Source organism: Lates calcarifer, linkage group LG15 (genome assembly GCF_001640805.2).
Source record: "Lates calcarifer isolate ASB-BC8 linkage group LG15, TLL_Latcal_v3, whole genome shotgun sequence".
NCBI lineage: Eukaryota > Metazoa > Chordata > Actinopteri > Centropomidae > Lates > Lates calcarifer.
Genome location: NC_066847.1, coordinates 27,474,667 through 27,501,488, shown reverse-complemented (window position 1 = coordinate 27,501,488; position 26,822 = coordinate 27,474,667). Strand labels below are relative to the sequence as shown.

At 40.2% G+C, this 26,822-nt stretch overlaps 1 protein-coding gene across 1 annotated transcript; it reads left to right on the top strand.

The window, feature by feature from the left end:
- The first annotated feature begins 950 nt into the window (after window positions 1-950).
- Window positions 951-13,714, top strand: LOC108888237 (basic helix-loop-helix transcription factor scleraxis). Its single transcript, XM_018684145.2, has 3 exons — window positions 951-2,045; window positions 2,472-2,688; window positions 12,954-13,714. Exons 1-3 carry the CDS (start codon window positions 1,639-1,641, stop codon window positions 12,990-12,992), a joined length of 663 nt encoding a protein of 220 aa, XP_018539661.1. The 5' UTR covers window positions 951-1,638; the 3' UTR covers window positions 12,993-13,714.
- Window positions 13,715-26,822: the final 13,108 nt, after the last annotated feature.

Below are 26,822 nucleotides of genomic sequence, written 5' to 3'. Positions count from 1 at the left end.
AGCCTCCCCTTCATCACCAAAACACTCCACCCTAAAAATCTGAATCCCTTGAGGGAAAACTACTTGCAGGCCCTCCAGCATCACGGCTTGTCCAGGAGGAAAAAAGGCTTCGGATATGGCTGAATAAAACCAGTTCCCGGCTTCAGCCACGAGCCCAGGCTGGACTATCAGCTTCCAGCGCTGCGGCTTCCCGCCTCCCAGCCTGCTGTCCAGGGACAAACACAGCTCAGGGGGGGAGGCCGCAGGAAGAAAAGACGACGCAGGGAGAAAGTCAGACTCTTACTTCACCACTCAAGCTTCTCAGCTTCTTGCTGTCAAGACAGTGGGTGAAGAAAACATCAGTTTTTGCAAACCCAAGTCCCAGTCCTACCTCTTGCTGGTAGCCTACTCTGTCTTGAAAAAGAAAATGTCAGCCAGTATAGAAAAGATTGCCGTGCTTTTGTGTCTGCACAATGGATCCATGTCGAAACCTGAAAACACAATGTGATTATGAAATTGTATTTAATAATTTGATCACATCCTTTGCTATGTGACAAATTGGCATTTAGCAATAATAACTCTAAGTTCACAGACTTTGATCACAAGGCAACAATACAAAAAACTCACTCAAAAAGATTTAGTGTTGTTTTGTCCCAAACATTTGATATTTGACTGCACTGTCCAAGATCATGGCTTTATTACTCCCATCAGATGACAACATTTTATCTCATTTCCATTTTAATTCATCGTCCAGGCGTGTATACAGTATTCATGCTGATAGGGATGAGTGTCTCGGAGGGCTCCCTGGTCTCTATGGTCACCAAACCCACCCAACAAACTAGGGTGATGCAAGTTCTGTTTTAGGGTGGATTTCCCCTGAAACACACCAGTGTGCAGCCAAAACAAACTCCTGCTGATGGTTTGCCTCTTGCCTCCGGTCTCTCTGGCCTGCTTCGAGACAGCAGCCGAGGGACCCTCACAGCTCAGAGGAGGAGCAGAGGAGCCTTCTGGCCCTCCCACCGGCTATAAAACCAGAGGCAGACGGAAACACTCAGACAGCAGGCACACGTGGAGCAAAGAGGCAGAGAGGGAGAAAGGAGAGAGAGAAAGAGAGAGAGAGAGAGAGTCAAACTGCTGCCACAGACTGGGAGTAGTTTTTGCAACTGGAATTGAAACAGACAAATATAGAAACAAAGGACCAAGACAGAGGACCAAGAAAAAGAGGACAAATCAACAACCACTTGACTTCAACATGCCATTGTAAATGTGCTTCCTGTCAAAGGATTAACTGAAAGAGGAACTGACCTTTGGGATGTGAAGTATTTTTGTGTGAAACCAACAGAGAAAAACAAGAGGGACCTGGAACGTGCACCCACCTGTGACACAGCAGCTCTTAGGTCAAGGCACTCTTGATTGACTTAGGATCAACTTGTTGATCTTTCAGACCAAGACTAACTCAGCCTTGTTAGGGCTACATCTGAGTTACCTGGCTTAACAACTTTGGCAAAGACGAGAAGTTGGGTTTAAGTGACATTTTGAGAGGTGGACACCTTCACGAAGCAACACCTACAGAAACTTTGCTGTAGCTTTGCAGAAGCCTAACAAGTGGAAATCTCACGAGCATCGATCAGTAGCTATCAGACTATCGTTGCGATTAATATGACATTCGCCATGCTGCGCACAGCGCCTCCCGCAGGCCGTTTCTTATATGGCGACATTGCACTCCTGTCTGAAGACGATGATGAGAATGGGAGCGAGGGGTCAGGCTCTGAGGAGCGTAGCACCAACTCCTCCAACTCCGCTGCCTTCCGCCTGTCCTCCTCGTCCCCGTCTGCTTTTCACATCAAGGTGAACAGGAAGAGGAAGCTGTGTGGGGGTGGAGGGGGTGGAGGGGTAGGTGTAAGTGTAGGGGGCATGGTGGGGAGGCTTGGCCCCCCGGGCTCAGCCCCTGCTGTGGAGGTTCGGCAGAGGACCGCAGCCAACGCACGGGAAAGAGATCGCACCAATTCTGTCAACACAGCATTCACAGCGCTGCGCACACTCATCCCCACCGAGCCTGCAGACAGGTACAGAGCAGCATGAGTCAACCTGTGTCATTTGGTCTGATGCACAAATAGGTTCCTAGCGAAAGAATTATTTCCATCTGGGAACTAAAATAACTAAAAAGTAGTCCCTGATGTAGCTCTGGATAGTTTGTAATCACAGTTGAATCATTTTTTTAAACAGGCCTCTTACTGGGGCAATACTGCATGTAACTATGAGTTATATATTTTCTATAATAGATGTGTCATAGCGTTAGTGTCTGGGATGTGGCCACTTCAGACTTTAACAGGGAAGAAATATTCAGATTGTGGCATCATTGTCTTTATATTGTGATTTGTTTTGAAACACTCACATGCCACAGCATGATCAGTTTTCTATCAAATGATTATACACTTTTAGATGTTTTTGTCCTCATTAATATCATAAATCCTATCCTGATTTGATAACAGGAAGCTGTCGAAGATTGAGACGCTACGTTTGGCCAGCAGCTACATCAGTCATCTGGGGAACGTCTTGCTCCTGGGTGAGGGGCTTCATGACGGACAGCCGTGCCACGCTCCCTCACCACCATTTTTCCATGTTAACTCCTCCCCCAACCGAGGATCTGACCAATCAGCTCAGCCAAAGCACATCTGTACTTTCTGCCTCAGCAACCAGAGGAAAATGGTGAGCAGAAAACTATAAGTCAGTAGAAATAAATAACAGCATCCAATGAAAAGGTTAAATCAAAAATAGTGTATGTAAGAAATATGTAAATAAATTATTTAAGCTTTTGACTGTTTCTGTTTCACCTGAACAATTATGATTAAATTCCATTTGTATGGAGACTTTTGAACCTGTATAGACAGAGGACTTAAGCGTTTTTTTCCTGAATTTAAAAAATAATAAATGACCCAGATTTGGCCAAAGGAAAATAGAGTGAAACTTCTTGCGGGAAACTGTGCAGTGCTTTAGGGTCAATTTGGTGTTTAAAGCCGACCTGAGATCAGTGACTGCGTCTATAAACCTGACTGGCCCTGAGGGATTTTTAAAAGCAAAACCTCTTTAAAGTCCTCTTTTGGGGTGAATGACTGTGTGTTATTGTGCTGTTGGGGGTTAGTTTAACTCGAGCAGGTGGCTTGAAAGTTCAAGGTGGTTTCTGAAACTCACTGGACATTACAGCAAATTGAAGTGATTGAGAGAGCGCTGAGCAGAGAGGAGAGTCTAGCAGCATGGAGCCTTTTTCACCGTAACACTAACAAAATGTGCGCACCCATTGTGTAAAAACCGTCTAACCCTAACTGTGCTCTTTTTTTCTTTGTCTTTATAAAAATATTAATTTAAAGTTTACAAGGGTATTTATGCAGCGAGTGAGATTTATGACCAGGAGCCCATGAAATCCATCCAAAACCATGTGTATAATTTCAAGAATGTATTGACGTCAGCCTGAATATGAGAAGGTTTTAATCATAGCTCAACACACAACTGACCTGAGATACACAGAATGGTAACTGGCAATGAGTTTGCTCCACTGAAACTTGATATCACCACACAAAATACAGGTATATGTACACTTAACTCACACGTGAGTATTAAGAATAGTACTATATTATATTTACTTCTGGTTTATACCAACAACTCAGGAAAAAAATGTGGGAAAACAGCAAAACAAAAGCAAACAATTTTTTTTCTACATGACAAAGTTACAAACAATCTGATTTCTTATTTCAGTGACAGAGACAGACCCTGTACTGTCACTCTGCACTTTAATAGAGATACAGAAAAGGAGAAAAGGAGAACTCGAACCAAGTGCAAGCTTCAGCTCATTTCAATATTTGATTGATTCAACACAGGAAATAGACAAAATCAAGAACACTCAGCCTAAGAAAGTCATCAGTCTGATGAGAAATAACATGGAATGAAAAATTGACATCAGCTGACTGAAATCAAAAATATATGACTCCAGCTCTGACTTCAACAAACACCACAGAGGATGATAGAGAGGTGACGTCCACTCAACTTTCCCCCTCTAACCCATAGCCGCTGCCCATTTAGCAGGATTTATGGGTAAGGAGCTGACATCTGGCAGACTCCCCCGTTACCCCAGCAGTGTGTGAAAGCTAATACCCTCCTCAGTGTCTAAACCCAGAGACCCTTTAGCTGGGGGGATAACCTGAGTCTCTGCACTGTGTGTCTCCCCCTCCCTCCTGCCTCCCCTCTGAACCTCTGTGAGTGAAAGCCTAGACGTCCTTGGTGTCTAAACCCAGACACCCTCGGCTGGGAGATAACTAGTCTAAAACCTGTCTCTATCTCTCTCCTCTTTTCTCCTTTTCTTTTCGTTCCTGTGTTACCTGAGCCTCTCATTTTATTCTCTTCCTCATTTACCTTCAAATGCTTCTCATTCTGTTGTACTTTTTCCTCCTCAACTCATTCCCTGAGCCTCTCTTGTTCCCCTGTCTCTCCCTCAGCTCTCTGTGTATCGATCAGCCCGGTGGAGGTCAGAGCTGTCAGTAGGAGCTGTGTAATACTATCTGCTGCTGTCAACCCACTGCTGCACATGCATAACTGACCTGTAAATGCATGCTGGGTAGAGAACAATTTTGAAATTTACGTTTGTCAAAAATCTCAAACACAGACACTTTGACTAAGTCTGTGTTACTTACTGTCAATCCCATAGTGTTGTTTTATCAGTTCTGTGAAATGTCACACTAGGCTCTGTTGTGCACAGAATGTCTAAAAGTGTTTTACAGTATTTCCTGAAATGCACTGATGAGTTGAACCTAGGTGAAAGAAGACAAGTTAGGGAAAGATTCAGAAGCTTTAACTTTGATGTGGTTTGTTTCAGTTTAAGTGAAATGAAATGAAATGAAATTTTTCTTTAATCCTTTTAAAGGGATGCTATTCAAATTTTTCTTATCATTAACAACTCCCACAAAAATACCTAAATCAATAAATAATAAAATATAAATCAATAAAATTGCTTACAAATATACAGTTTAATTTTTAATGGCTCACTAAATCCCTACAACTGCTGGGCACAGTAGATTTTCATGAATGTTACTTTAACAGGTGGAAATGGTGTATTTGCTGGTGACTAATTTTAAGCAACAAACAATTGGTCCTCCAGTGAGCATTTACAGCAGCAGGACAGTGTATTACCTCAAGATAAACATGTTCATGTTACAAAAGGACCATGTTACCCAGTGCGACACTGGAGCGTTTTTAATACTTATTTGGACAACACTTATATCAGGCTTTGGATACACAGTCAACACGTTAAAAACCTAGAGAATATCACCAGACTTGTTTTTAAGTGTTCCACCTATTGATAAATTAATACACACAGGTGACTTTATAAGGAGTTAACAGTGATAATAAATGGTGAAAGAGCCATGTGTAATAGTGTTGCAGTTGTGCTGTTATGGTATCTTATATCTCAGCTGTGAACATACTTAATGCCCAGTGGCCAAATGAAATTGATATTATTACCCTGAAAGTTATTTAAAGAGAAAAATAAAGGAGCCAAGGTTCAAGTGGCATTTAAATGGTTAACTGTGATTGGCATAACCTCAGAGTATTTCACTTTGCCCGGAAAAGTGGCTATACAGTGTATTTCAGTGGGCTAAAGGGCAGAGTCAGTGCTGGTGATTACAGAGAGGAAACGATTGTGAGGTGAAATGAGACTTTGTGTCTTGAGCTCTCTCTTTGTATGTTTTTATGGTCATTGAGGTTCATCACAGCTGTCAGGTCTGCTTAGACCAGCTGCCTCAATTACATTCATTTCCATTGTGGGAGAGTGAAAAGTATACGCTCATTTCCTCTTATTATGTGTGTGTATACAGTATAACTATTTCAAAACAAGCAGTCTTGTTAGTAATGACTAACATAGAGAGGGCTAAACTAGTGCATCTTACATATTCAGTGGAATACTAATGTGATTTCTTTATCTGTGGGACTTTAAGCACAAGATTTAGTGATATTCAAAATGAATGTAATATTTTTAAAGATGTATTATATATATTTACTATCTTTTTATGGTTTAATGCTATTTTAGGTGTTCTAGAAAGGGAGTTGTGATGTTTTAAAAAAAAAAAAGTTTTCCATTTCTTTGGAAGAAGATTTTTTGAGGCACTTGAGGAATGTCCATTAAAAACTCCTCAGTGTGATCTAGTAGATTTTCCCCTAATGAGACCTATTAGTCGGCTATGTTGATGTGCTCCAGTGTACTCTGCTGTGCCTCTGTTTGCTTCACTTTTCCCCTCTGAAACTGTCATGTAGGGCGATATATTCTAGGACATTTTTACTTACTATCTTTTGATCTGTAGCCAAGCTTCTCCTCAAACATCCATATATATCATGATGATTTTTGACTTTTCATAAAAACAGTCCTGGGGTGGAGCACCAGCAGTTTGGCATGGAGAGACTGGAGCGCAGCCCTTGCATACTGGTGCCTTTGATATACGCAGTAAAAAAAGGGGACACTACTGATGGCTACATCTGTAAATGAGATGTACAGGGCTTTAGTATAGAGGATTGAGGTGAGCTGAGGGCTGCTTAAATCCCTGTGCTGTCTGGTTGATTGATGCAGATATCCTGTGTTAGGCCTCTCTGCCTCTGCTGATCAGTGCAACTGTCAGGTGCCTGGACTCAAGCTACAGCAGGAGCACTGCATGATTACAGCTTTTTTAACAATCACATCTGTGTTATCTCTAGTCTATCTTTGCTAGCGGGCACCTGTAGTGATCTTGAACTGTGTTGTACCAGTTGGGCATCTGCAGTTGCACTTAAACGCATATTTATTTGTGCTCAGTATACAGAAGGTGAAGGCAGCACAGGAGTACCAGTACGCTACTGAATGATATTGAGATGGTGTTTATTCAGTAATTCACTGATACAATAAAAAAACAGAGTGGTGTTCAAGTGTTCAAATCTGTCTACTTTGTTGTCTTTAGGCCATAGCGCTTGAAGCATTTTTACAGCTTCCTTCACAACTGTGGGCTATTTCTTTTGGCCTCATGCAGGAATAGGGTCAGTTCAATTCAATGACAAATGTAAATAGAAATGGGAATTCATCTGCCAATAACAGCAGCCACGCTGAACTTTTTCCTTCTAAGATGGATGTGACAAGTCCAAACGTTTTCCAATATTTAAAATTTAAAGAAGCTCATTTGACTTAATGAGCTGACTTGATTTGATTAAAAGAGAATTTATGTGTTTGGAAACAAAATAAAAATCTAACAAAAATGTAACTACTATGATACTTATTGTGTGGTTGGTGTAAATAGACTTTTGTCCCTTTGAGATGGTTAAATTTAGTTGAGTTTACAAGCATTTTAAGGCACAACCCTAATTTAATTCCAAGTTAAAGGAATCTGATTTATTTGGAATTTTTCTACAAATTAAAAAGAAATGTGTAAATTCAGTGGAACAGAAAACATAACAAATGATGTATACTGCTCCTAATATCACAAACGGTTTTAATTTACATCTGAGCTGCTGTAAAACTTTTATATGTGATGATTTTTGTGTGTGACTGGAAATCAGGGCGGATGGAAAGACAGTGGCTCTAAAACTGCACTGTGCAACTAGATACTGACTTATCTCTGCCGGTGTGTTTGTGTGTCTGAATCTAAGTGTATGTATATGTGTATAGGAGAGAAAATTAGAGAGAGATTTTGTATAATGAGTAAGATTTTGTACTTGTCCTTGCACATATAGAATACACACACACACTGGCTGGCTCTCAGTGTCTGGAAGTCATTGGCAGTGCAGAGCGGAGCAACAAATGAGCTAATTGTTCTGTAAATGATTTATCCTCTGCTGAGGCCTGTACAGCCAGTGTTTAATTCAGCTGCTGCTATTAGAAACACATTGACGTTGGACTTTGATGGTGATGTTAAAGAAGCCTGGAAACCGCTCTCTGTGAAACGCCCTCCCTGCTTACACACACACTCACACCCACACAAATGACACATGTACACACATGTGGGCACACACTCACACACCCGGCCACAGAAATACTGACACACAGGCGTACAGTGCACCACACTCACAGACTTTTATCAAAAGCATTTCACTCTGCTTTTATTTTTTCTAGTCTTTACAGCCAGACGGCAGTTCATTGCTTCTTTCTAGACATCCAAAAAAACCTCATATATGATTACTCAGTTAAGGAGCCCTGGATCACGACTGTGCTTTCAACACTTTCTAAACTAATGGTGTGCAGGAAGTTGTGGAAATAGAGACAGAGAAGGAGAGAAAGAGAGAAATAGCCAACGACTCAGCGGGATAATCAACTTAGCTATTTATCCTGCAGTTTGGACAGTTGGTTTTCGACTGTGCTGAAACTACACTTTGCTTCTTTATAGAGATCAAATGAACCATGCATCTTAAGAGAGCTTAAATGCATGGATAGGACGTGAAGGAGCACGCTAATGACTGTGGTTTTTGCAGTCATTTGGATATTAGTCTGTTTTCACTGGAAAAAAGCATTACGTCACTTGTGCGCATGAAGCAGACATTTCAAGGTCATAGATGAAAACTGAATTACCCTCATTTACTGATAATGCTGGTGTTGACTTGGAGTTAATGTTTTGTGCCTTCTGAGCAAAAGCTTCGCCTGTTTGCTTCTCATTTCAAACTATGCTAATGAGGTGCATCGATGGTAGTTAATATAGCCTACCGCAGGCAAATATATTCTAACCCACGTTCAGTGTGTGTCTGTGTATATGTATGTGAGCCTGGCTTTGTGTGTGACTGTGTGCCTTCATGCATGGACCTGTCTGTATATTTTCAGCACAGATGGAAGCAGTTAAAGCCTAATTTAACACCAACAGAAGAAGTCGGGTCAGATAACTAACAAAATCTATTAGCAAAACTATCATTCTGTTGTCATTTGGTCTATAGGGAGAGGGTTGCTCACAGAGCAAATTAAAACAAAACTACAGAAAGCTGAGCCAGGAAAAGAGCAAACCTTAACTGAAAAAACTAATGCTGAAAAAAGTAGAAATTGGCCATTTAATTTGTGCAGTCTCAGTATCTACTGAAGCTAATGACAGATGGCTGTTGCAGGGTGCACATCTCAGCGCTGATGATTAAGTGCTGGTTAGCGCATAATGTAGCAGAATTAAGTCATCTGAGAGCAGTGAAAATGAAGTTGGGCTTGCTCTGGAGTCATTATAACAGATTATTAAAATGTGGGAATAATTAAATACATGTGTGGCTGTCTGTTGCAAACTACATCTGATTAGGCAATCTAAGATAAATCAAGTGTTTTTCAGAAGCCATCAGGATGCTTATTAGCAAACCACAGTGAACATGAGGTACATGTCTGGTGTATCCAAGCCACATAACGGCCGACTGTGGCTTATTTAGTGTGTTAGTTAGCTTATTTAAATGTCTGGTGTGTTATTTATTGCACCATTTTAATGTATGTCTATGGTCTTCTAATCGCTGATCATTTATGGGGATAATTACAGCCTCTATTAGCCACTCGAGGCACTGACGCATATTCACATATTTTCACTCGATAAACTAAAGGGATATTACCAGTTTTCATTTCATGGTTGAATACCAATCGCCTTATATGATTGTCGGGCCTGTGCCCAAGTGGAATTATTTTTTCCAACCAGTCATTCCTTTCCCAATGCAGCCAGAAACAAAATTAGATGTTTGTATTTGACAGAACGGCTTAATGCAGGAAAAAAAGAGAGAGAGAGAGAGAGAGAGAGAGAGAGAGAGAGAGAAAGAGAGAAAGAGAGAATGCATGGAAAATATACAGTTATAGGTAAAGGAACAACCCGGATTGGGTTTCACAAAAACAGTAATGAAGTTTGAATTTGTAGAGTTGATAAGATGCTGTGAAGAGAGTGTTTACCATCTTCAGATTAAAGTTAAGACAGGCTGTTTTCGCCTTGATAAAACAATATTATTCCAGTGTGGTAATATCATCACATTGTATCTAAAGTAAACATCATCAGGTAATCATATTAGTGTCGGACAAATCACCCTCCTGGGAAGTCAGTGGTATGTCTGTGTGTGTGTTTTGCACGTGCGTGTGTGTGTATATGTGGGTGGGTGTTTGGAGAGAGAAATAGAGAGAGAGCAGAGATGTCATCCGACCATACCCTATTAGTCTTCAGGAGATTGTTTTGACTACCAGGCCAGCCTTAAAGCCCCCTTCCTCCTGTTTTGACTGAACCAGTCACACTCCAGCTGAACCGCCTTCACCAGCCACAGCTGTGCTTCTTAAAGTATCGCTGAGCGCTCACAGTGAGACGTGGGCTGATTTCATGGTCATTTCATGTAATTTGGTAAATAATCCAATTGTCATGCCCAGTTTTTGACCAAGATTTTTCATGTACCCACTTTCCCTAAGTACTTTTATTTCCTCTGATAAATACCTACAGTTTTCCACAGTGCTTTCCAACAAACACCAAAGAGCATGGTTGCACACTTGTGTCTCCCAGCTGTTGGTTTTATGTTAGTGTTAGTAGAAAACACAATAACAGCAATGCCACTGTGAGGCCAAAAGTTTTCTTGGCTCCGTTTGCAATCATTTACTCACTCACGCTTTACAGAAACAATTCCATGCAAATTATATAGTGTGTCAGATGGCAAAACACTATTCAGGTCACATAGGCTTCCAGACACTACTCTGGCAGCCTAAATTTGCCTTTTCTTCCCTGTCTATGAATCATGGTTTAATACTCGTGATTAGTGACCATTTATTGTCTCCTTATACGGTATTGTGGAGTAATTTACACTATGTTCAGTCCTCTCCCCTAGAAACTACACTTAAATACTACTTATTTGTCAATTACATTAAAAACAAACACCACAATTGGTTCCTGGATTATTCTCCCTGGCAGTGTTTTTTTTAAAAGTTTTTTCCGATGTTGTAATGGATGGATGTTTGTTGAAGTATACATTGTCATCCTGAGTCCCAAGAGTGTAGTTTTGATTAAATCTTAATAAACTAAATTAAATCATGTGATTTGAGCACCTAAACATAACTATAAAAATATAGAATCATGTTATAGTTACTGAGAGCTGATAATGTATTGCTAAAGCAGATGTTGAATACAGTGTAATTTCTTGGACACACTGCTGCTAATTAAGTTACAATAACTCTCACTTGACATTTAGACAATACCTGAAATTGGTATATGGGATGGACTACACATAATATGGACTATATGCTGTGATTAATTAATGATTTATAACACAACGCTACAGTAGAAAAATGTCACACAAAACAGAACTTATCAAGTCTTGTGGCTGCAATGAATTCTGATATATTGAGTCAACTACCCTGGTAAATTTGTTGGGGTTTTTTGTATTTCATTGATTTCTTGCTGCATAAATATTAACAGCTGGTATGTAGATAAAGTTTCAATGACCCCAGTGATTCAAAATATCAAAATCTAACACTTTTAGTGTTGTGTCAGAAATATATCTGGTAATAAGATAAAGACAACTACATATAACTTAGCCAGCAATATAATGGTAATGGTACATGTCTAGATAATAGCAATCTAATGGTGATCCTCTGCTCTCAGTCCAGCTGGAGGAAGGAATGACAATAACAGCTCCTATGTCTCCTCACACTCACCTCAATCAGTGGGAGGACCAATTCCTGTCCAAATCCTATGATCTCACGCTCTCATTACTGCCTGATACCCTTCCAAACACCTACCCACCTTTGTTGATGTCAGTCAAACAGATTTTTCCAAACACCTACATCTTGTGCACGGTCTGAGAGGAAATGTGTAACAGGTGTTCGGCCGATGAGAAGAAGGCAAGGGCGGGGGGGTGGGGCAGAGAGGGTTAGTTGAGACGATAGGAGAGGGGGAAAGAAAAGTCAGGGGAGGACAGAAGTGTAGAGGAGCTGAACCACAGTCTAGTGAGAATTTTCACCTAGTCCCTCTTCTGTACTATATGAAATAAAGTTTGAGTGTTTACTTTTGCAAAAAGAAAATAAGGAGAGGATTTTTGCACATTTGTCCATGGAAAGCAACCACAAACAGCCTAAGATCGTTTATCAGCTATGAGTTCATCTTTGAGCATCAGCCCTGAAAAGTATTTACCAAAGCAGGAATGACGTGTGTTGCATATCACTCAGTGGTGTGTTCGATAAATTCCCTCGACTGTTGACTGCTTGAAAAGCCAGTGGTAGATGGCCTGAGAAGTGAGCAGAGCAGAGGTTAGGTGAGGAGGGAAAATGTGATGTTATTTTCCTGGCCAGATAGAGAAACTCTCCTCACCAGCCAGGAAATCAAGGCTTTTCCTCTCTGATACCACAGATAAATGAGAAGCATATCATCATGCAGGGCTGTCATACAGCAGCTCATGATGTCACTGTCCAGGCTGTAACAGAATTAAAGCGATACTTTACAAACTCTGCTACCACAATTAATATACTGACTGTATGCTACTGCACAGAGTGTGTTTGTGTGATTTTAATGCATGCAGTCAAGCTTAATGTACTACACATAGAACCACATTGATTTATTGTGTCAGTGACTGCAGTGAAACAGTATCTATTTCCACAGTAAACAAATTCTACATTTTGCTAAAATGCAATTTCACGCACCATAATGAAGGGCTGGGCCATTGGTCTGTCAAAACTGACTTAAAGAAACAAATCTGGAAATGTCTAATAATCAATGAACTGAAATGACCCCACTGATCTTCAAAGGATTAGTTCAATATGTTGGGAAATATGCTAATTTGCTTTCTTTGCAGGAAGTAGATTGATACCACTCTCATGTCTGTGTAAATGTGAAGCTACAGCTGACAGCGGGCTAACTTAGTTTGGCATAAGGACTGGAAACGGGGAAATGGCTCGCATGGCTCTGTCCATAAAAACAACATTGTGTTTTTTTATTTTAATGTTATTATCGAAATTCGAAATCATTGATGACGTGAGATGTTGTTTCTCTCTCTTGCAGAACAAAGACAGAGACAGGAAGACGGCCATCAGAAGCTAACAGTGAGGACACACACCACATGGATAAATTGCTTGTCACTTTGACAGCGCTTTCAGTGATTTTACAATTACTGCAACTTGAAGATTTACAGACTTGTGATGCAAGAACTTTTGAAGGACTTCAGTAGCACTTCCAGGACTTTTCAAGGAACTTTATGAAGCATTTCTTTTTGTTGACTTTTTATATTGCTTTACAGGAACTTTTTAATTTTAGAGTGTTTTCAAATAGGATTGAAACACTTCTGAAAAGTTTAACTATACTTTTAAAGGGCTTTTGCATTGTTATCAACACTATGGAGTACCTTTCAACAACACTTAAAGGAGACTTTTTACTGTATTGACTCAGTGACTTTGTTCAGAGTCTAAGGAACTTATGGCACATGATCGAAAAAACACACAAAAAACCCATGAAAGACAAATTTGTATTCATCAAAAGCTGTGTGTTATTAATGTGTAAACTGAAATATAAATGTATATTTATGTGACATAACATTATATAATGAAACTATGTTATTTAACAGGCATATTGACATTCTTGACAAATAATGAGGATTGCTTTAAGGTACAGAGCATTGGTTATTGACGCAGTTCAAGGCATCACAAAAACAAACCAAAAAAACATGCTGGAATTTTTGTGGTATTGGTTATTTCTGGTAATCTTTTCTGAAAGTTAATGCTGGAAAATAACTCAAGATGACCAATAAATTTTTTGTATATCTGGAAGTAGATTTCATTCATATGTTGGTGGTATTTTGAACAGATTCCACTCTCAAACCTTGTCCCAGTCCATCCCAGTTCCAACTAAAGTTTCCATTGCAAAACTATCCTGTGTTGTACAGATAGATTCTAAAACCAAATGTTTGTTTTATCATATGTTTGCTCATTCAGGCAGCAAGGGGAGAGATCATTTTGAAAGTTTCAAATAAATTCATTCAAAAAAGAAGCAGCACAATGAGCAGAAATGCAACTTCCACAGCAACTACACCTGTAGCTCACATCATCCTTATGCCTACTTTTACTTTTTCTCTCATTATCCTTTTTTTCTCCCCCTCTCTCTCACACACTGCCTCTTCCTTGCTTCCTTTATTCTCTTCTGGGGCACCCAGATCACAGCAGACAGACAGAGAGGGGTAGACGATGAGGCGGACCAGAGGGGTTTGAGGAGCAGAGGAAAGGTGAGCAGAAGAGAGGAGAGAGAAAAAAGAGAGCAGAATTGAATCTGCAGGTATGGCTCTTTGGACATCTGCCTGTGTCCCCTCACTGTCCTCTTCTTTACCTTTCCACATGCTCTTTTTCTCTACTCCTCCTCTGCTGCTCTTCCTCTATTTTCCCAGGAGTGCCACTGGCCAGAGTCTGGTTTGTGATGGCTTTCCAGCATGTTTAGCTACGCATCACTTACCCTCTCTGTACCTTTTTTTAATCTATCTATCTATCTATCTATCTATCTATGATTTTTCCCATAACCTTTTCCACTCCTTCCATCTCTTGCTACCTCCATTCTTCTCTTTCAGCTTCTATTTTTCTCCAAATCTGTCCGCTGCCTTCATGGAAAATGATCAGGGCATTAGCAATGTGGAATGCTGCCCTTCCTTTTTTAACATATTGTCACATTTTTTTATAATAGGTATTTTTTTTTCTTTCTTCCTCTGCCTGCCATACACCTACTCACTGATGATAACATAGCTGGATTCAATGCACTGGTTCTGGGCCCCTCAAGTTCTGTAACAAATGTCAGGAAATGAAAGGAAAAGAGGAAAAAGTTTGGGTTACCTGGGAAAAGTTGCATTGTGTGGCTGATGTCAGAGATGCTAGTAGTAGATTCTCCTCATAGTTACCATAGATTTTATTACTAAAACTCCTTTGGAAAGCTAGAGTCTATTAATGTAGTCTATACCCAGTCTATGGTGTCCTAGTCCAGCATTATAAAACCACATAGCAGCTGCATTTCTCAAACTATTTTCCACCATTAAGTGAGATGTAAATGAGCCGTTCTTTTAATGGAGGCAAACCCTGGTGCTGCACAGGTTTGGTGTTTCCAAATTATTTTTTAACAATGCTAACAAGCAGTTTCTGCAACAGAGGTGCCAGTTATGGAGCTTTTTCCTACAACGTGACAAGTGCCTGGTGAGGAAAAACAACCAACAAAAATTAAACTGTCACTTAATCACACTGCCAAAACACAGTTTTTAGTGGAGGGGGCACTGGAAAACAAAGCTGATTTATTGTGTGTGTAATCTCACAAACACCCCAAAACTATAAACAGCAGTCAACGCTTGCCGTATTTTAGAGTTAATGTGTCCTAAGAGTGATGTCATGTAGAGGACATTTACTTTAATGATATAACTCGCAAAGGTGATGAAGGGGGAAAAAATAGTAGATTTAAATTTGGGACTTAAGAAAGACTGAAAAATGTAGTTTCATAGTGTGCTTGAGGAAGTCTCACAGAAAGAAAATACAGACAAATAATGGACTAAACATAGTTGCAAAATCCTTCCTGGAGAATCGCTTATACCAAAGACAGAATGCAGTTCTGGCATATTATGCTTGAAATGCCCTTTAAACTCAAGTGCCAGAGCTGGTTTTTCCTCCCAAAATGGAACACAGGGAAACAAAAGACTAAATCTCAGGGCACAGTTTTAGTGTAAGTGGTCCCTGCTGCTCACCAGTTCCTGAGACAAAGGTTTGAAAAGCGCTGCGTGTCTTGTTTAAAAGATCTCAGTTCTGTTATGAGCCGATGAGACGTAGATAATCTTACTGCTGAGGGTTTTTTAAAAAGGAAGTAATAGCTTTGAAAAAAGCGCAGTGTGTCTAGTGTGTCCTAATGACTTCTGGTCCAGTTAGTCTGAGAGTCTGATCTCTCTAGCAGGCCGTCTGTCTGAGCAGCGGAGAATAGGGGGGAAAAGGAACTGGTTCCTCCCACACAGACCAGATCAGGTTCCCCCTACGCCTACACACACAATTTAGCACACACACAGATGACCATTTACACACTTGTACGCCAATGAACTTACATATGCACAAAAAGATGGACGTACTTTATGAAAGCATCTGCAGCCACACACTCTCATGCACACACACACACACACACACACGCACACAAAGCAGAAGGATCTGTGATATAGCTTAGCTGTCTAATGATCCCTGTATTTTACATTGATGAAAACAGATCAGCTGAGAGGGCAGACTGCTGTGGCGTATTTAAGTAGGCGGTTTTGGACCAAGGTGAACCGGAGGTTGGATGATCGACTGGCTCTTATTGTCAATATAATGGTCTCTGATGAAGATGCCCCCATGGAAATCTGGCATATGAATACTGATAGCTGGAGTAATAAAAAATAGCTTTTATCCTGGCATTTTTGCAGTCTTAGGTGGTATCTATGCCAGAGGGGTTGGAGGACGTAGCCCGAAAACGATTCAGACAAAATAAAACATATTTGGAATATGACTGAAGACTGTAGCTAGGGCCTAAATATAGAGAACACGAACTTGTTATCTATTTCAGTCACTTATGAAGGAAAAGGGTGTCACATAAAGGCATTGTGTTCTGGGGTGAGCTCAGCAATAACAAGAAACATCCTGTCAGCTGATTTTCCTGTTGCACATGGGAACCTTACACTGGAGTAATGGAGATGATTTGGTATTTCACCGCACCTTTGTTACTAAGTAGTCTAGAGCTGCAGGTCATGCTCCCAGTTTCCTATCTTTGGGCACTCATCATATTAAACTTCCTCAGAAATTGTCCTAAGAGAATGCAAATGCTTTGGAATGACTTTGTTCCCTTAAAAGTTATTAACAATGCTTTTAGCTCTGCTTTGTGATAACTCCTGGAAAAAGTATCTTGTTCTTTAGCAGCTAAATGAACCACTCCGTTCATCAGCTAGTCACTAACCTTGGAATTACTAAACTTGTATCCATAATTAACCACTTTATCGTACAAGCTTTATCATATACTTACTCCTGGACTTACTCTATAGACCCAGAAACTGCTGAGTAGGAAATTGAATGTAAAGCTTAGAAACCTTTTTTTTTTTTTTTTAACATAAGTATGTTTTTAAAACAAGTAGCTCTTGGACCTTCATTTTTACATTTCTCAACTGTCATAACATGAGAATCAGTGGAGGAGACAGGAGGACTTCCTGTTTTTTTTCCAACTCATCCATGTTTTTGCACTTAGATGGTACCCAGCTGAATAAGGTCTATTAATTAAAGATGGATAGGTAGCAGTGCTTTTCCTGAAGCGTGACCTCCTGTTGACATTGGAGCAGAAGTTTCCTCTGGTGTCCTCTCCTGCTCCGTAGGCCTGTTGGCCAACTTCCTGCCTCCACTCGAACTGTCTCAATAAAACATAAAGAACAAAGATATAAAAACGTGGAGGAAAGAGTGAAATGCACCTTTAGGAACATTAGTCTTTCTAATCCAACTGGGACCTGAGCTATGCAAACACACACACACACACACACAGGCGCACAGTCACACACGGCAGGAGGCTAACTGCTCCAAGTGGGAGCTGTGCTGCTGAGGGCCGGATGAAAGGAAACACTAAAACTACAACGAGGGAAAGACAGGTGGCCAGTTTGGCAGCTCCATGCACTCATGCACACCCACAGAAACACACATACACAACAACACACACAAACCCCTTCCTCCTCAAACCCCCTGTTGTGCACACCTGTGAAAGTGCCAAATCCTGGACTCTACCTCGTTCAGCTCCCCTGCTTTCTTCCTACCTCCCCTTTTCTATCTCTATCTCTCCCGTCTCTCCCCCACGATGAATCTTTCTCCCTTTCTGTCTCTCCGACAGCTCTACTGTGTAAACATTCCTCTTGTGAGCTAGCAGCCTGGCTCACTGTTAATTGGTTGTTAAAAAGACATTTCCTGCTGAAGAGGATACCACCATGGAAGCCTCCATAATTGTGTGATTGAATGTGTGTGTGCGAGTGTTTTCCCCTGACAAGTACATACAATATTAAGGGTGCATAGCCCAAATGTGTACATGTTTATTCATCTTCACTGCTCATCACTTGTGTATCTATAAATTGCAGTCACCTGATCCCACATGATGTGAGAGCACGAGAAACAGCATTACATTAGAAAATAAGGAGGACAAACAACTCTGTGGCTCATCAAAAACACCAGAATTTCTCATCATCTGAAATGTTGTAAGCCTTGCATAATGTTTTGTCTCCTGAACACATCCTGACTTTAAAAGGCCAATTGTTTCTATTTATCTCCTCTTGACAGGCATCTTTTCAAACACTGAAGCTTGTGGTTGAGGGTGATCAGGCCAGGTAATGAAACTGAGCTGATGTTCCCTCTTGAGCTGACGATTGTTTCCCCATTATGCTTCTCCATTGTTATTCATCTGGTTTTCTCCTTTTTTAAAGTAGAATTCTCGTTGGTAGCTTACACTCACTGTCTAGACTCAGTATTAATGTCTGTCTGGAAAATATACCCTTATGAGCAAAGAGAAAATGACCAAGAGACCAAAACTACAAAGATTCTGAGGACTGGTGTCCCATCCCTTACAACTATTTTTCCCCATAAATTAGTTATTAATTAAACTTTTTAGGGCTACAACTAATATTTATTTTCAGTCTAGATTAATCTGCTGATTATTTTCTCAATTAATTGATGTCCCATTCAGTCTATAAAATGTCAGAAAATAATGAAGACTGTGACCATTACAATTTCCCAAAGCCCAAGCTGACATTCAAAACTCAACATTATTCAGTTTACTGTGATAGAAGACCAATAAAATCAGCAAATATTCACATTTAAGAAAGAGGTTTTGGCATTTTTGCGCCAAAAATTAGCTGATTAAATTTCCACTGATTGACTTATCAATAAATCAACCCATCATTACAGCACCAAAACCTTTAGGAATAAAAAGAATGCAATAGGAAAGGACAGGATCCCCTCTGAATATACTGTAAAACATAACTCGGTCAGCAAATTCACTTGGAAAGTGTGAATCATAGAATATGAAGAGCATCAATATCTGACTTTGCCACTCTCAAGTATATTCCAAGCCCAGTACAGCAAGGAGTGGGGTGTGACGATTCTTATTTCACCCCTAGAGAAACATAGATTCAGAGCATACAGGTGGATGCTGGGGTGTTGGGAGGGTGTTTCAGCCACACTACAGCAACATGGTACAGTGGATGGAAATGGTGGTCTGGTGGCTGGTCCATCACTTAGGTTCAAGCTGAAATGCTTCAACAGCTAATGGATGGTTTGCCATTAACTTTGGTTCACAGGTTCATGTCCCACTCAGGATGAACCATAATCACTTTGGTGGTTCCTTCACTTTTTATCTAGTGCCACTAGTGTTCACTTTTGTACCTTTATCAGATCAAGAATTTTATTTGTCCACTTCTTTTTGTTTGATAGATGCAACATTATAATAAATATAACAAGCAAATGTTAGCATGTTAATATTTTAAACTAAGATGGTGAAAATGGTAAACATAAGTTCTGCTAGATTTATTATCATTCTTTTCGTTAGCATATTAGCATAATGGCATAGCACTGCTAGCTGTTTGAAGTGCGGCATCAGTGGCAGTAGCAGAAGTGTCAGCATAGCTTTCAGGTGAGCTGTGTGGCAGCTTACACAGCAGAGTGAGCAGAGCACTGATGGCTTAAGTCACCGGCATAATTAAATGGTATGATGTTTCTTTTCTTTTCTTTTTTTTCTATTGCTGCTTTATATCACAAATTACTTAAATGGTCATTTGTAATACACAGTCTGGTATTAATAAGCATAGTCAAAGTGGAAAGTCAGGTAAAGGTCAGAGTGGTAGTGGGCAGGAAGACCCTGCAAAAACAGAAAATGGAAGAAAAATAAGCACTAATCACAAAATAGGCAAATGATTAAGTGCATAAGTGTTAATTTTCATAGCGTTGATGTTGACGCTGGCTGTTATCCCGTTGCCATAGTTTCACATGTGCAATGTGGACAGGGGTCTCATATGTTCAAAATTTCAAGGGAAAATGAAAAGACACCAGTTCTGATCTTGAGCCAAACCAGAGCCAGGCCCAGCACAGGTACAGCTGAACAATTATGAAATTAGAAAAACTTGATCTGCATATTGAAACCTTGTACAACACCATTTTGTGAATACTAACAATACTTTGTATTTTTCCCTTTAAAAGGTAAAAAGAGAGAAGCTATTTTGACTGTTGAGAATATTTTACATATATTGAAATATTAGAAAGTGCTAAAGAGATTTACATTTGACATAACAGCTCAGTGCTGTCAGGGATGGAAAACAGAGCCAGACCTTAACCAAGTACAGGCTCAGTGACCGCCAGCTGACAATCAATGGAGATATATGAAATCTTAGCAACCAAAGGAAAACAAAATATCTGGTAACTGTTCAGCAGGCGATGTTGAGCTCTTCCTCCATTCCTGCATTAAGTTGTCAACTATAAGAAACACTGGGTGACCCACACAGACTTTTCTACTTGATCTGGGCTTGTGATAGATGAAGATTGAGATAGATGGTGGTTGAGACACACCCTAAGTTGCCTAAGTTGCTCGCACACACGCTGGGCTGCAAGTGTTTCATCCTTTTACAGGCTGTGTGAATCAGGAGGCACTTTAGGTTTTATTAGCCTCTAAGCAGGCGTGTACTGATCCAAGTATGAACACGTGCTGGCCTCCCCAGAGTGAAAACTTGAAGCACAGCGGACACAGTTATTAGGCACAAGACAAGAAATCAAAAAAGAAAATAAAATTGAAAATAGCTGCTTTTATCCAGCATTAAGTGGTAATAAGACAGTATTTGCAGCCCAGATTAATAAAAAGGTGACTTTTGTGAGGAGAGGAGAGGAGGTTTGGGTGGGGCAAAGAGGAGGAGCAGGTACAGACGGCAGCAGTCCTCTCTTTAGCTATAGAAGTAGTGAAGAGAAAGAAAGAGAGGGTAAGAAAGAGAGAATTAGAAGAGAAGCCAAGCCTTCAGTCAGTAGCAGCTTGCCAGAGTGTTGCTTTGCTTCGCCAGGTCCCTGTGCTCTCTGCTCTGTCCTCTCCAATAAGACCCCTGGTTTAATGCTGGAAAATTCCCTCCAAGCTGTCAATCACCCCCTTTAATAAAAACAAAGTATAACATTGCGGTCTCGCTCGCTCTCCGTTCCCCCTCGAGAATTAGAATGCGAGGTTTTGTCTGCGGAACTGTGAAAATCTCCTCTGCTTTTATTAGCAAAGCCCTGGTTCGACCGAAACTCTGGAAAAATCTGGCCACTCTCCGCTCTGCGTCTCCCATCTGGACTACATTAAAGCCAACCACCTGGACCCAAACCAAACCTGAAATGAAACTGGGGGTATTACAGAAAATAACTCCAGGATCTGCCTGCACACACACACACGCATGCAAACAGGCACACGCACACAGATACATATCTTCCTTTATTCACTCACATACACATTTGCGTGCGTGTATGCTCCTGACATGGTTCATTCAGCCTCCTGTTTCTCTCGCTCTCTATTCCACGCTTAATCAGATTTCCTTAAGGAAAACTAGTCTTAACCTGCATGATGAGATCTGATCTGACTGACTGGCTGGTTGGGTGTGTGTTTTTGTCCGACTGTTTGGTTAACTCACTAGCTGATGGGCTAGTTGGGTGCTGACATGCTGGCTAACATGGCTGACAGAATGAGGGATTGGCTGGCTGACTGATGAGCGACACTTACTCGCTGACTGAGTGGCAGCTGGCAGTGTACAGTACGTGTGAGATTAATGAGCTCTTTCTTTTACCTGATGATCCAAGCAAAAGTCTTTTGAATTATGGATTTTAGCCCTGGGTGAATTGCAAGTCAGTCAGCCGCCATATTGTCTTTAAATCTTTAACAGAACTGCTCATCACAGGATATGAACTCTACATTTTCAGCCATTAATCTACACAATTTTGCCTCCCCTTGTCAATGAAAGGATAAGTCTAGTTATCTTCTATATTTTTCTTATTGTCAACAAATGACATGAAAAAAAAAACAAAAAAAAAAAACACCAATCAATTGACCTGAGCAACAAATACTGCCAAAGCTAAAGTCTGATATGTTATTCCTCTCCATTATGATGAACATAGGCCCTGTAGTTTATTTTAATCCTGCATACACCGGCACCCTGCTGTATCAACAGAACTCCAACTGTGTATTCATCCGCCACTAAATATAATCCCCAACAAAAACACTATTTCCTCTTGTTTGAGTAATGATGTTTGCTAAAAACTACGGCATCCAGCTGTTTAAATAAATGAGTGAGTCTTTTTTTTTTTTTTTTTTTTTTTTTTTTGAAAAATGAAACCATATATTTGTGACCGGCTTTTAAGGATTTATGTCTTAGTAAGAAAGAATAGGCTCGGAGCCAGGAGCCACAGACTGGCTTGAGAGCTCTGAAAGCTTTGAGAGACATTGTTGGTTTTGGTCTTTTTTGTGATTTATTGACAGTAAGGAAAATATAAAATAACATCAGCCTTATACTCAAAAGCAAAACATAAATAAATAAATAATTGCTGGGATGGTCAAAGCAAACAAACAGGATAGTGGATATTCTATTCTATTTTAAGGACATTTTACACCCTGAATCAATATTAGATGCATCATTACCTCAGGCAAAATCAGCCTATGATAAAATATAGTTTAGATCAAACTTTTCAAAAAGCAACATAAAACATGTGGCAAATTAGCATCAGCACATCTATATCTGATAATACAGTTTCTACAGTATATTCAGGGATTTTCTGGTCTGTTAGTGACATTATGATTGTGGCTTTAATCTTGAAGTGTTGTATGATTATAATCAACTGTTCAAGAAACTTAACAGTAATTATATTTAGATTTAACAGATGGTGAGATGACAGGTGCAGTGTCGGGTGAAGCTCTTTCATCTCACCTTATTACAGACACACTGCAGAAAGAGGTAGAACAGAAGAGAGTTCAGTATCTTAATGCTTTAGAGGACATGCACATGCAGACACACACACACACACACACACACACACACACCGCCAGCTGGTTGTATTCCAAAACCACTCTTAGCCTCCTTAAATCACCAAGGTAAAGTGTTAGTAGAGGCAGAACAAAATGAAATGAAAATAAACATGGCAGAGCAACGTTTACAGCCCAGAACCCGGTATCACTCCCCTCGGTGGAAAACACACCATAAATTACTGCAGATCATTTTGTGGAATTTCGGAAAAAATTGTTCCGTGCTCCAACAAAAAATTGGGCAGTTGATTTATATCAGCATTAATTGTGCGTGCATGTGAGTGAGTATGCTGTGTGTGTGTGGGTGATTTGTGTGTGTGCCTGCTGGGTGTCCTTGTGTGCATCCATTTGTTTATGTAGAAGATTTGTCTTGTGTGTGAGAGAGAGAGAAAAAGAGAAACCGACAGGGTTTCAGCTGTAGAGAGTAACAGCGCTGTGGTTTTTGACAGTATGATTCTGGACATTTCTTGCTCTGTAGGCAGCTGGACAGCTTCCACTGCTCATAACAACAATATGTTCCATATGAATCCCACTCCTCACCACTGTCAGCGTCTGGCAACAAATGCAAACCCGGCTGCACACATTTGTAATATCCTTCCACTGGTACGAGTCTGGAGCCAATAAAAAAGGGACAAGACAAAATCATCAATGTCAAGACAATTCACTTTTATTGTAGCATCACTGAAGAAAGCATTCTTCTGGGAGACAACAAATGTAAAACACAATTTTCAGTAACTGAACTCTTTGTTTATAAGCTACTGTTTGGTGCAGTCAGAATGCTTGTTATATACTGCACTGTCTGTTACCCCATCATAGTTTGGGTCACTGTTCTTTTAGTTCTGTTTTGGTCTCCACCAAGTCCTGAGAAAACTCTTTAGCAGCTAAATGCTCCTGTATATTCACTAGCTACTAGCTATCTTGCTAACTTTGTGTGACTTTATGTGAGTTTTTTTATTAAAAGTGTGTCCTGAAAAAAACAGAGCCAAAAGACAGTAAAAGGCTTTGGAGAGCTGTGGAGAACTGAAAAGTTTGTCATCATTTTCTGTAGGTTCATAAATGCAAAAACAACCCCTTTCACATGACTCGTAGTCACTGATTAGTGTGGCTTTAAGGCTTGCATGTGATAAGTATGAAAAGTAGAAGTTGTTCCCTGACAGCAAGGAGTTGAAAATGTGCTGCTACAGACAGTGTGATGCAGAGTAGAGCAGTAGCATAAACACTTGAGCCAAAATATTCCACTATCTGAATTTGATGAGAAAATTGGTAGGGCCCTTTGGTAGCAATTACAGCTGTGAGCCTGTGTTGAATAATCTCATCTGTGCACATCTGGACACTGCAATCTTTGTCCAATCTTACCTTGCTAAATTGCTCCAGCTCCATCTCACAGAATGGGAAAAATGAGCAAAATGAAACTGTCAAGGCCTTGTCTGCATTCTGAGTTCAGCTGAGGTTCAGGCTCTTTCTCAGCTTTGGCCTGTGTGTTTGGGGTCAGTGCCCTGTTGGAAGAGCAGTTCTCTGCAACAGGTCTTTTTCCTGAATTCCTGGTGATAATTTTGCATTGATTTTTATTTTAGAAAGAGACGATGTTGCCACCACTGTGTATGTACCGCTGAGCACAGAGGTCAGTTATCCTCTAATTAGACCATGAACTAACATAGTCGTTTATGATTTTCTCTCAGAAAGCCAAGACAATTTTTAAAAAATTGCTGTGTCCCCTTTACATACCAGTACTAAAACCCTGTTTTCATTAGCATTAACTACCTATTGTGAAAAGTAATTATCCTGAATAACAGTCATATAGGCTTGACCTATAGTATGTAAGCCTGAAATAAGTATTTTTACAACTCCTAACTGCAAAAGCAGTGTATAAACAAGGCAAATTGTGAGTGAAATCTGTACCATATTGTATAGCTTAAATGCATGAGGTCTGTGTCCCAGTTTCTACAAGAGTTTATTTGTGCAAAAAGCTTGTGGCCTGGGTAGCAAATCCGAATCTCCCATTTTTAAGTATAGAACTGAATTGCTATGGGCATCTCGGCATAACATTTATAATATGAGCAGGATTGTACGCTGGCAGTGGCTCAAATGGAAAAAGGGGCATCAGTCACAGACGTGTGGTTGGAAATTTAACATACAGGGACAGTCTGCACATTGTGACTGACTTGAGTGTTGCTCACTCTGCTGCATTGGTCATTTTGCGGGTGGATAACAGAGGTTAAATTTCTTTGGTGTCATAGTGTTAACCTGTCTTCCAGGCTTTTGCTCTTTAGCCAGTCCAGATTCCTGTGTGCTTGTGTGTGAGATTAATGCATCATGGACACAAACTGAAGGGATTTGTTTGGTCAAGAAACTGTGCCAGTGGGTAAGAGAAAGGTTCAGGTAGTGCAGTATCTGATTTCAGAGTTGGTGATTTAAAGGAAAATTGGTTGGAATGTGCTACAGCTGTGAGTGGTGTGACTCGAAAGGCACTCTAGCTGTATCACTATATCAGGAACTGTTCTGAGAAACATCAGCAAATGCAACATTGCTGCATATTACAAGGTTAAAGCCAGGATGTGACTGTCCAAAAATACCAGCATGATTTGTGATTTCCAAGTAGAAGAGCCTATAGCCTCTTAAAAAAAAACCCAAACATTTTATTGCCTCTGTCTGACAAAATGCAACACAGATTTTCTGAAAATTCAAGAAAAATATTAAAGTTACTGGCACAAAGAGAAATATTACAAAGTGCAAGTACTCACGCACTGGTTTAGTGCTACATTTGTGCCTCTGTCGATAGATATATTTTTCCTCTGACTCACAGCATAGAAACAATACTGAAAGAGGGCAGAAATTAACTTTAAAGGATCTCCAAGAGTTATCAGTCAAAATGAAGAATAATGATAGCACTGAGAAGCTGCAGACTACGTTACCAACATCTATTTGAAATGTCAAATCCCATACATCACCAACATAAGAAAGAGCACTTGTTTGAGAGTCACAAAAAATGAGAAGTTGATCCCATGAAGATCCAAAAGGACAAGGCAAGAAACAGAAACTAGGATTTCCTCCAGATAACCCATAATTCAAACACCCAGAGGGTCAAAGTCATGTTACAGTAGCCCACCAAAGTGGAAAAGATGCTAAATGTCTTTGCAAATGTCAACGTCCAAGACTGTGAGCAATTTATAATTCTACAGGAGAACAGCAGCTGCCAAAGGTTTGACCTGGTGTTCTTGTTCATTACTCAGCAGCCTGTTTACTTTGCAAAGCACATTTTGCTCTTGGAAGATGTAGGAAATGATGCATAATCATTTGCAGGGGAAAATATATACTGTACCAAACTAGCATCGGCAAACTGTAAGTGCAGGATACACCCTGTGGAATTTGGGTGCCACGGATTTGTAGCCACTTCCACGAGCAGTTTACCAAGGCAGTCACAGCAGGGTTTTGTGGTCAGGGCGGAGGTCAGAGCACACTGGGCTTCCCTATAGAGGAGTGACTCTGGCTGAAAAAAGAAAGGACAACCCTCATGGACCCATTGCATAAGGAATGAAATGTAAGAGTTTGAATCCTCTGATGGGATAGTAGCAAAGATGGGAAAAGTTTGTAAGTGACTTGTTCTAATCTTAAACTGAGGCTTCCTTGAGACAACCACTTTCTCAGGAGGAACCCTGAGTGTCTATGGTCTAACAATGGCTTCATTAATGGTTTTCAAATCATTACTGATGCTTTAAAGATCTAGCTAAAGCTAAGCTACAATGAAGAGAAACCTTTGGTTTACTAGGTTTTGAAAAATCTCTTTTCCTCATGATTATCGTGTCTATGTTGGTAATCCATTTATAAATGCTTAGTTTCTCAGTTTCTAAA